The sequence below is a fragment of the Phaethon lepturus genome, unplaced genomic scaffold, assembly GCF_000687285.1.
Source record: "Phaethon lepturus isolate BGI_N335 unplaced genomic scaffold, ASM68728v1 scaffold26739, whole genome shotgun sequence".
Lineage (NCBI taxonomy): Eukaryota > Metazoa > Chordata > Aves > Phaethontiformes > Phaethontidae > Phaethon > Phaethon lepturus.
Window position 1 is genome coordinate 43,956 of NW_010564571.1, and position 11,950 is coordinate 55,905.

Sequence of the window (11,950 nt, forward strand, 5' to 3'; positions counted from 1 at the left end):
ATTCAAAGAAGCATCTTAACAGTTGCCTCCTGAACTATAATTCTGTGTATAGCCACTAGTGTTTGGTACTTCATTAATGCCATTACATTGGCTAGAGGGACACGAAGGACTCTAGGACTCTACCAACCATCTACGATTTGTCCACAATCCATTTTACAGTTTCAGCATGTCAAAAATCCTCAAGTTTGAGGCATGAACGTGAAATTACAATGACTATAATCCAAGAGTTAAACATTTCTACGGCCTCTCCCCAGGTTTGTCAACTATATAGTGTCTAACAAGACAGAACCTTGCCTAACCTATGTATGTGATACAACAGATAGGTAGGAGTCTAATATCAGTGCATGTATTAGATCACTTTATTGTTATCAAACCACACATCTTAAACCAAATATTGCTTAGAAATATTTCCATCTTTTGTTTAGAAGATCTAAAATGAAATTTAAATTTAAAATTATAAATCCCCTTGGTTACGGAAGCAAGTGCTTGGATAAGAGGTGCTAGTAACCAGAGTCAGATGCTTCTTAACTGTGCGACAGGCAAGAAACGCATTACTGATTCAGACGGGCATTATGTGTTATCTTAATTCCTGTAGCTTGCAATTGGGAACAAGTCTGTCCAAGACAATGGTGGTTTAACCATTCAGCTGTTATTTTTGCAGTAAAGAAGTGGTAAGTGTGGAAGAAACTGACATTTTATCTGATGTGACAAATACTACCAGCAAATCAAAGGTAGAGGTCTCATTATAAATAGGAAGATATAACAACTACAGCATGAAAATAATTACAGCAAAATCTGTATACAGCACATTTCAGTTTCCAGTGTGCAAAATGTCAACACAAAAATACATACTTTGATTCACATCAACTCACCACTCCTTTCCCCTTCAAAGAAAGTAAAGAAATAAAATAAAATCTTCTTCCTCAAAACCCAATTAATAGCAACAAGTATTAAACAGTCCTGAATTAAAAATTCCAGGATCACCTCCAGCAACCCTCACCCTAGAAATCTGTGCTTACAGCACAGCTCTGCAAGATACAGGCAAGACTACTACAGGCCATTCTGGCCTCTAACTGGCAAATCATTTGTTTTTTAAGTGCTGTAAATCCTTGATTCTAGATAGAAAGTGATCAAAACCAACTGTATTCCATTTGATCCCTCCTCTTCACCAGCCACATTTACGAGATCCTCATTCTCTCTTAATAAAGCATGGAACAGCATTCAGATATTAATCTAATCTTTGTAATCAAAGACTTGAATTCTCCCCAAACCAGAAGCTATTCCTTATACTCTGGCAGTTTCCAAAGTGCTTTGTCATTCACCAAAGCAATCTAGATCCAAACTTTTAAATTCATTAATTTTAACAAGGTCTCTTTCCCATCCATTTAATGCATAAGACAGAAAAATAACATACTGTACAATGCAGTCTCTACAGTTTAGCTAATCTGACAAAATTGTTAAAGTGCAATTTAAAACTGGAAAGGTTTTTGTAAGCATAAGCTTATTTACCGCAATGTTTTAATATACTGGCATGAGTTTAAGCTAGACATTTGAATAACCTGGGGTAGCGTAAGTATTTTAATGTACAAGCTTTTACATTTATAACAGGAATATTTTGAAAAATAGCTGCATAAAACATAAAACAAGTAACACTGAACTCCAAGTTGTACCCAGCTTCTAATAAAGACAGATTTGCTAAAAGGAGAAAAGTATCTCTAGCCCCCTTCTGACTACATTGGAAAGACTAAACAAAGACATTAAAAAAAACCCAAACCAACCACTTTAATGTGAATGGAACATTTAAACTGAAGCTCAGAGAAGCCCACCTTCACTGAAGCTCCTATAAACCACAAACATACTTTCAGAACTGTTAAGTACACTTAATCTATTTTCTATTTCAATATACCATTAACATTCTAGAATGTCTTGCTGTTACATTACTAGAGGTTCTCAAGGTAGAAAAACTCAAAGCTGGAAATCAGTCTTCACATTTCATTTTTAAATTCTTGATTTGCATAGAAAGCAACACCCTCATTCTACCATTTTATCCACAAAGGTAGAGAATTTACCACGTTGGCATCATATCAGGAAACCACATTCTTCCAAGGTGTTTGGAGACTTCCAAATGAAGTCGATCTAAGCTATAATCATTATCTGGAATCAGTACCTCCTCCATTATGGAAAGCTGCGTAAGCCTGCCCCCACACATCTTTACAAATTCAATAAAACCTCTGCAAGTTACTTCACATTCACCAAGTCCCATTGCTGTTAAGTTCTTACAGCGCTCAGCAATCCGAATAAGTTCATCGTCCAAAGGCTGAAGTCCATTAGCACACACAACCAACTCAATTAACCTTGGGCAATTCATGCCAATACGACCCAACATTGCTTTGCTTACTGCACGACCAAAGTAAAGGTGTGTAACAGGGGTTTCCTCTCTGAAGAAAGCATCAAATTCTTCTTCATATAAGAAGAAATACATCACAATATTGACTTTGGGGGAGTGTTTAACAAGAGCATCCCAGCTTTGCTTTTTAATGGTGTGAAATTCAACTTGTCCGGGATTTTCACTCACAACATCTATGCGAAGGTGTTCAAGATCAACATGTTTTTCACTCGAAAGAGCCAGCAGCAGTTCATCACTTAATATGTAGTAGTTCAAAGCCAGCTCCTTAAGTCCATGACACTGGTCAGCAACACAAAGAATTCCTAAGGAACAAAAAAAATTACTCTGTAAAATGAAAAGTGAATATAAGCACAGTTGTTTGCTGTAAAGCACAAGCAAGTACTAATTGTATTGGCTTGAGTATTCATGCCTATATCCCAAACCCCATGAAATGTGATGAAGTTCTATATATCCACATCCTTTTACAGGGTTTTAGTCATAGATACTTATCAGTAAAAGAAGCAAGTCTAACTAGTTGCGTTCATCTTGGATTTGCATTTCCTCTTTGCTCTTCCCTGTGCAGAATTCCCTCAACTTTGAAGGGGCAACTGAAATCAGGTAAGATCCAGCTGAAGTGACCACTGTTCCCTTCCCTAATACCCCTTCCTTCATCATTCATCTACGTATTCTATTTAAGTGACCAACGGTAGCCTAGTTTGATAGCTATGCTAAAACAGATCCTTTCATAAACAACATAACTGCTCTTATCTGTTGGAATACGAAGTACACAGAGTCAATCACTTTCTGTAGACTCCGGATAAGAATATAGGAAAGAGATCAGATCAGGATTCCCCTTCCCTAGCACCAGGGTTTCAGGAGAAAGGTATACGAGAAGGGACCTAAAAGCCCTCTGAACTTTCTTGCAAGCTTGTACTTTGAAGGGACTGAGCCCTTCACCAACCAATGCTAAAACAAGCAAGTTCATACTACCAGATCTGGACACATGAGGGCACTACAGAGACTGAAAGACTGAAGTCTTACACTACCAGTTTTTGAAATTTGTATACACTCCATCTTTTTTTAATATAACTTTGAAGTATTAATACTTTTGCTCAGTGAGTTAAACTCACAACACCTTGCAAAACAGGTATTGACAACTGCTTTCATCTCCCTTATCCCACCAACCAGTAGTTGATTCATGGGTTGGGGATTTTGTGTCCGTGTTCCCACAGAATGCCAGTTAGTTAAGTTGACACAATTGCACACATTAAGCAGCACACATTTGGTTACCCTTACACAGAACTGGCAATGAACACCCAAGTCCTTGGAGCATGTGTTGAAAGCCTGCACTAACTTTGGAGGCTTTTCCTCCTCAACGCCTACCATCAGACGTACTGAAGCAGCTGAGAAGAATGAAGAAAAAAAAACCATCCCCAGGATTCTAGAAGATGCAGTCAGGCAGGAACACCTCCACCTTCATTAATACAACTCATTCAGGAACACAGAGACATTATTCTTCCCATTCCAACTGTCCAAAGCCAAGACTAGGTCAATAAAATGCCTCTGCTAAGAGACCCAGAAGAGCACTAGAAGTTTTATGAATAATTTGTTTCAAACTAAGTCTTGACAATTGTTTTATGATACTTTACGACTACATTTTTCATACATATTCACTACTCACCAGCAGGTGATACATGCGGACAGCTGCTCATTTTTAGCAGTTTTAGAGTATCACTATTGTTAGCAACAAGAACTTTCAAGGAAGGATCATCAAGTGGTGTGTCATCTATCTTGATCGATGATAATGACTTGGAGTTTACAAAAGCTACTGTCAGTGCTGAAGCAAAATGAGCCTGTTTGGAGAAATTGAAGGAAGGAGAAAAAGATAGGAAAAGATAGGTGGAACTTCAACATCTAAACCTCGGGTTTTGCATGCAGAGAAAGTAGAAAAATAACCTTAGGCATCCCCTTTTTTGTGTAATGAAGAAAGGCTTATTTGAACATGAACATAGGAAATCTTTGTTTAACAATATGCTGCTGCATGTGACAAAAATTAACTTTACACTCAGTAGTTAACTCATCTACTCCAATTTATCTTTTCACTGTAATAAAACAGGGATAAGTGGACATAGCAATGAGCCTGAAGTATCTAGAATTCATTTGCAGAAAAAAAGGAAATGGCATTTATTTTCAAGCAAGTAACTCTGCTGTGACCTACAGAATCAAAGAAAAACAAAACCTCCCAAACAATCAGTATGTTGCAGCATGTGGTCATTGCATCTTTTAACTCAGAAATGAGGAAAATCAAGCCTTCTATACCCATCTCTATGCCACAAAGTATCAACACTACTAAACTTAATGAATGGAATCAATGCTTATTTTCCTAATACTAATGGATGCCACAAATTAAAGAAGATATGCCAATAAATACAGACTGCTTCATAAAAATTACCATCAACTGAATAACACCACAATAAGAAAGCTAAAGTGGTTTAAGAGTGAATTAAGTTACTCGAGTTACAGTTTGTAGAATATTACCTTAGAGACATTCATGAAGCTTGGTTTTGCTGTAGAAATCAAACCCAGTGTCTTGATAGAGCAGTTTACCAACTGAGAAAGGATGTCACAGGCCGCTTCTGCTGACTCAGTACTACTATCAACCTATAAAAGCAATTTAAAAATAATGAAGTCGCTTTTTATTATTATTTAGAAAACAGCATCATGGAAACCCAAGACTGCAAGTTGCACACCCACTCAGCTGTACTGCACCAGACTGCATTTACCACAAGGACAAAGCACAACATTCATTAGAAATTTCATGACAAGAAAAAGTTCAGGAAAATTAGTATTAGAAAGTCTTCCTGAATATGACTGCTAGGTATTTCTAGTATGAGAAGAGAGCTTAAATCTAAGCCTTCTCTTCAAATAATCTCATGCCTTCCTCAACAACTGTAATTAGTATAACTGTAATTAGTATTGGTGTTATGATAGTGGTATGTATACACCTGTTTTAAATGCCAATTCTAGACTCTTAGAGCAGAAAAAAGACTTGATAAAGCCTAGGTGTACTCCAGCAAACTAATCCATTTTACCTGCAGGGACAACACCTCTGCATCTTGAATAATGAACTGATTCTCAACTCATCTATAAGCCTATGACTGACTTTGGACAAATCACTATTTCATCTCACCTTCCTCCTCTGTAGTAGCTGAGATGATAAAAGAGTAGCTGAAAACGCTTAAAAGCTGCATTAAGACATTATAATGCCAATTCATTATAACCAGTTATATGAAGTGCAGAACTTATTAGTATTTAACAACTGATTATACATGAACCGGTGTGCAACCAAATCACCTTATCTCCAAATGTAAAACTGCTACCAGTGCTAAGAAATCACAAGCTTCTTTTTTCATCCTTGCTTTAATATCAGTCCTTTCTTCTGTTTTTCCTTCATAGCTGAGAACAATGACCTCCTCTAAGGAGGACTGACTGTCAAAAGTGAAGAAAGCACCTGTAGTTCCAACTATTATCTTCTCAGATTAGCAGAGTGAACTGTACCAAGTATTCAAATGAAAGAAGTCCAAATTTATTCAACTCTGAGACTACACAGCCGTCATTTAAATCACTTTTACTATTACTAATTATGTCCTCATGTGTCAATGACTTGAATATACAGGTACAGAATCTCTCTCCCTTACTCATATTTTTTCAAAGCAGGGTTCTAAAACTTCAAGACATTCTTCACTGTATAGCCTTATTTTGCAAAAAAATTATACACACAAGATAAATGTGTTCCCTCAAATGCTTCCATGTGTAAGAAACATTTATCTGCACAATAATCTACTGAGTACTCAGATTGCCACTAACACCGATTCACAGAAACTACGTATTCTGTATATTCTGAAAACATATCATTCAATCTTCAGCAAGGTATTGCACAATGTTAGCTCTTTACTTTGTAAAGATTAGAGTACAGAAATAGAAGGAAACTGTGTGCATGCGTGGAAATAAATTGTTGCAGTAGTTGCATTTTTAAACATAAGACTTCCCAGGTGTAACTCCTGAGCCAACCGACACAGAGAAGCTGCATACATTATGCCACAGTAACTTGTGGCAAAACAAGCCTCCGTTCTTCCAAGACTTACCTTGAAGCTGACGTACTGCAGATGATCAGCATGCCTCTTGATAATCTGCTGAATGAGATCAGGATGCGTAGACTTTAAGTAAGAAGTAGCTGGCTGGCTAAGTTCAAATTCAAATCTCCTCCAGAGATCTGGGATGTGAAAAATTTCATTCCACCTTCGACAAACAGAAGATGCCCTGGCTCGATCTACTAAAGGTAGAAACTGAAAAATACGCAGAATAACATGGTGCGGAAGGCTTCCCCAGTCCATTGAGGCATGAGAGTCAGATTCACCAAACACTGAGCCATATAAACAAGTTTTCTGTTTTTTGCTTCTCTGTGATGTTTGAGGAGCTTCATTTTCAACCTCAGCTTTCTGCCTGGCTCTCTTCATCGTGAAAGTTTCAGGTATCTGAACAATCAGCTGTATGCAAACTGCACAGTTTCCTGAAAGGTGTCACATACAGTAGGTCTCTGGAAAAATACAGAAGATTAGGGGAGGAAGGGAGAGAAGGTAGTGAAAACACAGTAAGAGATAACAAGTTAGTAAAATTTAAATACAGCATGTTACTATGAAAAAAGGTTAAGTCCAGATGTCAATATCCAGTGCACAGACATTAACCAAGGACCTTCTTTCTCGATACCTTTTATTTTGTACAACTTGACTTGAATCTGGAGAACCTGCGTTTGTTAATTTACCAAGTATAGTTTTAGGTGTTAGCACTTCATAGCATATAAAGCACTTTGTAGAAAAAAAACAGTATTTAACAGCAATTTAGTTTAGAAGTAGCAAATTATGTATGCTTAAGTTTAAACTCAGCAGACAAACTACAGAGTCTACTCATGATTTCTAGAAGAATTTTATCAACTACAAAACCCAATTCATAAACTCCCTTTTTAAACAATGCTGAGCTTGAAACAGACAGATTCACAAGCTTTGCCTGCCTGCCCCACTGCTTTGCCTGGTTGTTTATTTGCTTTGTTTTTTTCAAAATCATGCCAGACAGAGGAAGAATGTTTGTACAACTAACAACAAACAACTTCAGAGGCCACTTATCAAAACAGGGCAAAGTAAGTAAGGTTCACATGCTATTTTTCAGCATGAGAAAAGAACTGTGACCTTGGAATGCGGCAAACTGCATGAACAGACTTCACTGAGGAACGTTTGCCATGTGTGAGTTCAGAAAAGACCAGTATAAGGAGAAGCTCTGCCTTCACATGCTGAAGCAGTGCAACCCACTCACGTCCATTCTAAACTGAATTCTATTATTCAGTTAATTCACAACTGCCTTAACTGCTTCAAATACCACTTCATTTTATGGTGGGATGAGGCCCCTTCTCAAATGTCCTACTAATTAGATGTTCAGCCAGACCTTATCTTTTCCCAGCCAGTCTGAAGCTAACATTTTCAAAGCAATCATGCATTCTTCAAGAACAAACAGAAAACATTATCTATTTTTACTGAACAATCTTCCATGGCAACCCTCACAGCATGGTTTTTCTGGACTGAAAATGTTCCACAGTATCTTCATTTGGCAGGGGGTGGTGGTGGAGGAAATAAAAAAATAATCCAGAAACAGCTGCCAAAATACAGACTATCCTATCAAAACCTTATCTGGCATTTTCCCCAACTTATAAAATCTGATCTGTATGGCTGATGAGAAGTCTGATATGCAAGTGTAACTCCATTTTTATGAAAAGAAAGCATGTGCATTCTTTGAGAAATGGGAAAGAACAACCTAGCCAGTTAATTGAGAGCTGTTTGTACGACCAGCTTCACTACTGTTTGTCCTCCTGACAAATCATCTCAACCACCAAGGAAGTTATTCTAGCAGTCTTCAGGAATCTTTAAAGATCTCAGCCTCTTTAAAGTTACATTTATGATAGTGATAGGTGATATATGCAGAAGGATAAGCTAGTAACACTCTTTAAATTACATTTAGTAACAGAAGTTTCTTCTCCCTGAATAGACATATGTGCAAACATTAACAAGCAAAGGCAGCAAGTCAAAGAGAATGAAGAACAATACACTCCAAACAATACATTAGGGTTACTAATGTAATGAAGACGCAAGCTCAGCATGAACAAACATTTTGCTACTAGACCATTTCATCAAATTATCATCTACATGACCATGTTTTATGACTTCTGAGTGCTTCAAGTCACACAATGAATGGGCATTCCAAAGCAGCATGTGTGCATGTAGCAATTAACTATTACATAACTCTCTCCCAGTTGCTCATACCCTTACTAAGTTTAGCTTGAGTCAAATACCTGCTTTTTTTTTCTCCTCCCTGAGAGAAATTACAAATTCAGCTGTTTCCTAAAACTAAAGCCCAGAACAAAAAACAATTAAACAAATTCTCTATGCTTTTCCTATTCTCATGCAAATTGGCAACATTTCAGCAAAATGCAAGTTTCTCAAAAAAAAAAAAAAAAAAAGGGCGGGGGGGTGTGGAATTTTCACCTCCTTATTTGAAACTTATTTGAGCTTCATAGGTGCTGTTCTGGTTCCCACAAAACCATTTTGGCATCTGAGAACTACCAGAAAGGGCATTCCCTGAAACCACAGGCCAGCCTATAGACCAGATGCAGCATATCCAGCCCAGACATATCAAGAGATGTGACAAGGTATGCATGGCATACATAGTATCTATGCTCTCGCTGATGAAACATGACCATAACTAGTTTTTGTTGTTACATCCCTTTAAAACTGGTAACTCCAGAATTTCTATTTTTAGTATTCTATATCGCAGTACTTTAAACTAGCAAAATTATATTATATTACTCACTCTGGAATGCAAAGCCAGAAGGTTACATCGGTTATATATCATGAAGTTTTTACCAAACATGAAGCCCTAATATTTGCTGTGAAAATGTGAATGCTTATTTCATTCTGAATACTTAAACTATCAAGAGCATATATTTTAAAACACAAGTTAACTAAATTATAGTTCCATGTGATATAATCTAGGTAGTATTCAATGAGAGGTTTACATGCACACATACCTCCAAAGAATGTGGAAGTTCCTGTCAAGTTACCAGGACCTTTCTGGTATCTGAACATCCGTCCCACTGTTGAGTCATCCTGTATGTGTGCATGGACTCCTTAACCAGAAGGCAGGGATGGGTCCCAGAAGATGAACTGACCTGTGAAGCCACCGACCAAAGAAAAACTGTTCTGCAAAGTCTGGGAGACCCACTGGAGGGACTAAACTCAGTTTTGGAACAAAGATTGAGATGAATAGTACATTCTGCACTGCAGGGCAGACGTAGAACGACGGAATGTGGCAAGTAAATTAGTTTTACCAAATGCTATCTGAAAACTATCATTTAAACTAATGGGAAGGTGTAATTGTTGGCATGAATCTAGTTTTTGCACTATCTACAATTTTAGTCATATCAGTACCCTTATGCAGCACAGATACACCTCTGGATTCTTGAATATTACCTAAAGAGATTACAAACCTGGATAAGAAAAGTAAATTTTTTTCAGTTTACTGTATACTAAAAAAACACATGAATCAAAATAGTTGTATTTAAAGATATGACTTCTAACATTTTAAAATTTAAGGACTCTTGGCTTTAAACATTACTCACTTTTACTCCAAAAGTATGCTTACTGCATCATGATAATCTTGACAGTAAGCAAACTATGTTGGCTAATTAAACTCTATCTGGAAAAAAAGATACCAATGATGTACAAATATGCTCCCATTTACTAATACAAAACAACCTACCCTGTATATTAGTATGAAAGAGTACCTTGGTACTCTTTGAAGATGGTTTAATGGAAAGCTATAGGAATAGAAACACACAGCGTACTAAATTATGACGTTTGAAATGAAAAAGTAGTTTTAAAAACTGAACTACATTACAACCTTAGGATGTTTACAAAGTATTGTATTCAACCAGTAATAATATCTTCAGAAGCCCTGTAACACTGAACTTTTTCATTTTTCTTTAAAAGATGGGAGACATGAAGTTTTAGATTCTCCCGGGTCATATGATCGTATTTTGAAATAACTACCCAGTTGATATCAGCTTTACAGTTGTAAAGTTTAACACAGATGTAGTATGTGTTAATTATGAATACAGGAGAAGCTGCCCCTGTCTCCTAAGCAAAATCAAACTCAAGTACCGAAATCTGTGCAAGTAATGTTGTTGCTCAGCTCACACATCAGAAAATTTAAGAGCTGCATAGTCAAGCTTGTCTGCAATTAGAAAGTTGATATACATTAGTAACTTTGTTTGGAGATGGCATCTGAAGAAATCTAATTTACCGTGGCCTTGTATTGCACATACAGTCTGCAAGTATTCTTCATGTTCTCTGTGAAACGAGCGGATTGCCCCTTTGCTAACTCTGCATGGTGAACAAAACTCACTTGCAGAAGTGCTGCCAGTTTCTAACTCATAAAAGGTAGGTTTATAACGACACATGTAAACAGAACACATAAATAACATTATAATTGAGAGATCAAAACACTGAGATGCAATTTAAAGATTCAGCACAGAAATATATTAAGTGTAAGTTTAAAAACTGCACAACATCATTTGAAGGGGCTTTCTTACCTAAAGAATGCTTCCAAGTTACAACAGGCAATAAATGAATGAACTGAGGCAGCTGCAGCCATGGAGCACTCACAAGCATCTGTCTGTTTTCCCCTCCTGTCCAGATAAAATTCCACAAAAACCTTTATTAGTTTTTGAAAAAAAAAAAAACAAAAAAAACCCACAAAACCAAAACACCCAAACCCTTGTGTTACATCCCACGGAAAAATGACAGGAAAATACATCGACATCAATGCATACATTTTCTTGCTTTACTAAAGAAGCTGGAGGGCATCATCTTAACACAAGGTACCTTATCCCACATTGCAAATACTGTATCATCAATAGAAACACAAGGTCAGATTAAGTATAAAACTGATGGGAAACAAGTGTTGTAACTGCATTTATGTTGTACTGGCCAACAGTACAATGCAAACAGTAAGTTATTCAATATTTGCATTATCATTACCATTAGCAGTGAAGTTTGGTAAACACCACTGTCTGTAAGTACTAATGTAATCTAAGAGTCATGGAAAACACAGATAAAAAAACCAAAGTGGTTTTTCCTGCCTTTTTCCCTTCATTGCCAAGGCTGTCTATTGGCCAAGGCAACTACGTGACAGATGATCAAAACGGAGGCCACGTGGCACAGCTTCCTACCACCCAACGTGCAGCAGCCTTAAGTCACCAAGCCAGTCCAACCCTGGGGACGCAGTCACATGCAAGGAGCAAGACAGGAGCCGCAGTCTGTCCACAGCACACCACCCAGCCTGCAGCCTCCTCCCTGTTCGTGAGCTCCCAGAAAGCGGGCAACAGGTTAGGCAACCTGGTGGCTGTACCACAATCTACCACATCAGGGGGGCTTAGATTAAAAGTCCCCTAACTCCCTC

General features: G+C 37.4%; 1 protein-coding gene across 1 annotated transcript; it reads right to left on the reverse strand.

The window, feature by feature from the left end:
- Positions 1-1,300: 1,300 nt before the first annotated feature.
- On the reverse strand, positions 1,301-11,178 carry LOC104626889 (F-box/LRR-repeat protein 21-like). The gene is made up of 6 exons (XM_010294917.1): positions 11,082-11,178; positions 9,519-9,659; positions 6,532-6,983; positions 4,925-5,047; positions 4,068-4,239; positions 1,301-2,709 (listed from the first exon to the last, which is right to left on the reverse strand). Exons 3-6 carry the CDS (start codon positions 6,901-6,903, stop codon positions 2,066-2,068), a joined length of 1,311 nt encoding a protein of 436 aa, XP_010293219.1. The 5' UTR covers positions 6,904-6,983; positions 9,519-9,659; positions 11,082-11,178; the 3' UTR covers positions 1,301-2,065.
- Between the last annotated feature and the right edge of the window lie 772 nt (positions 11,179-11,950).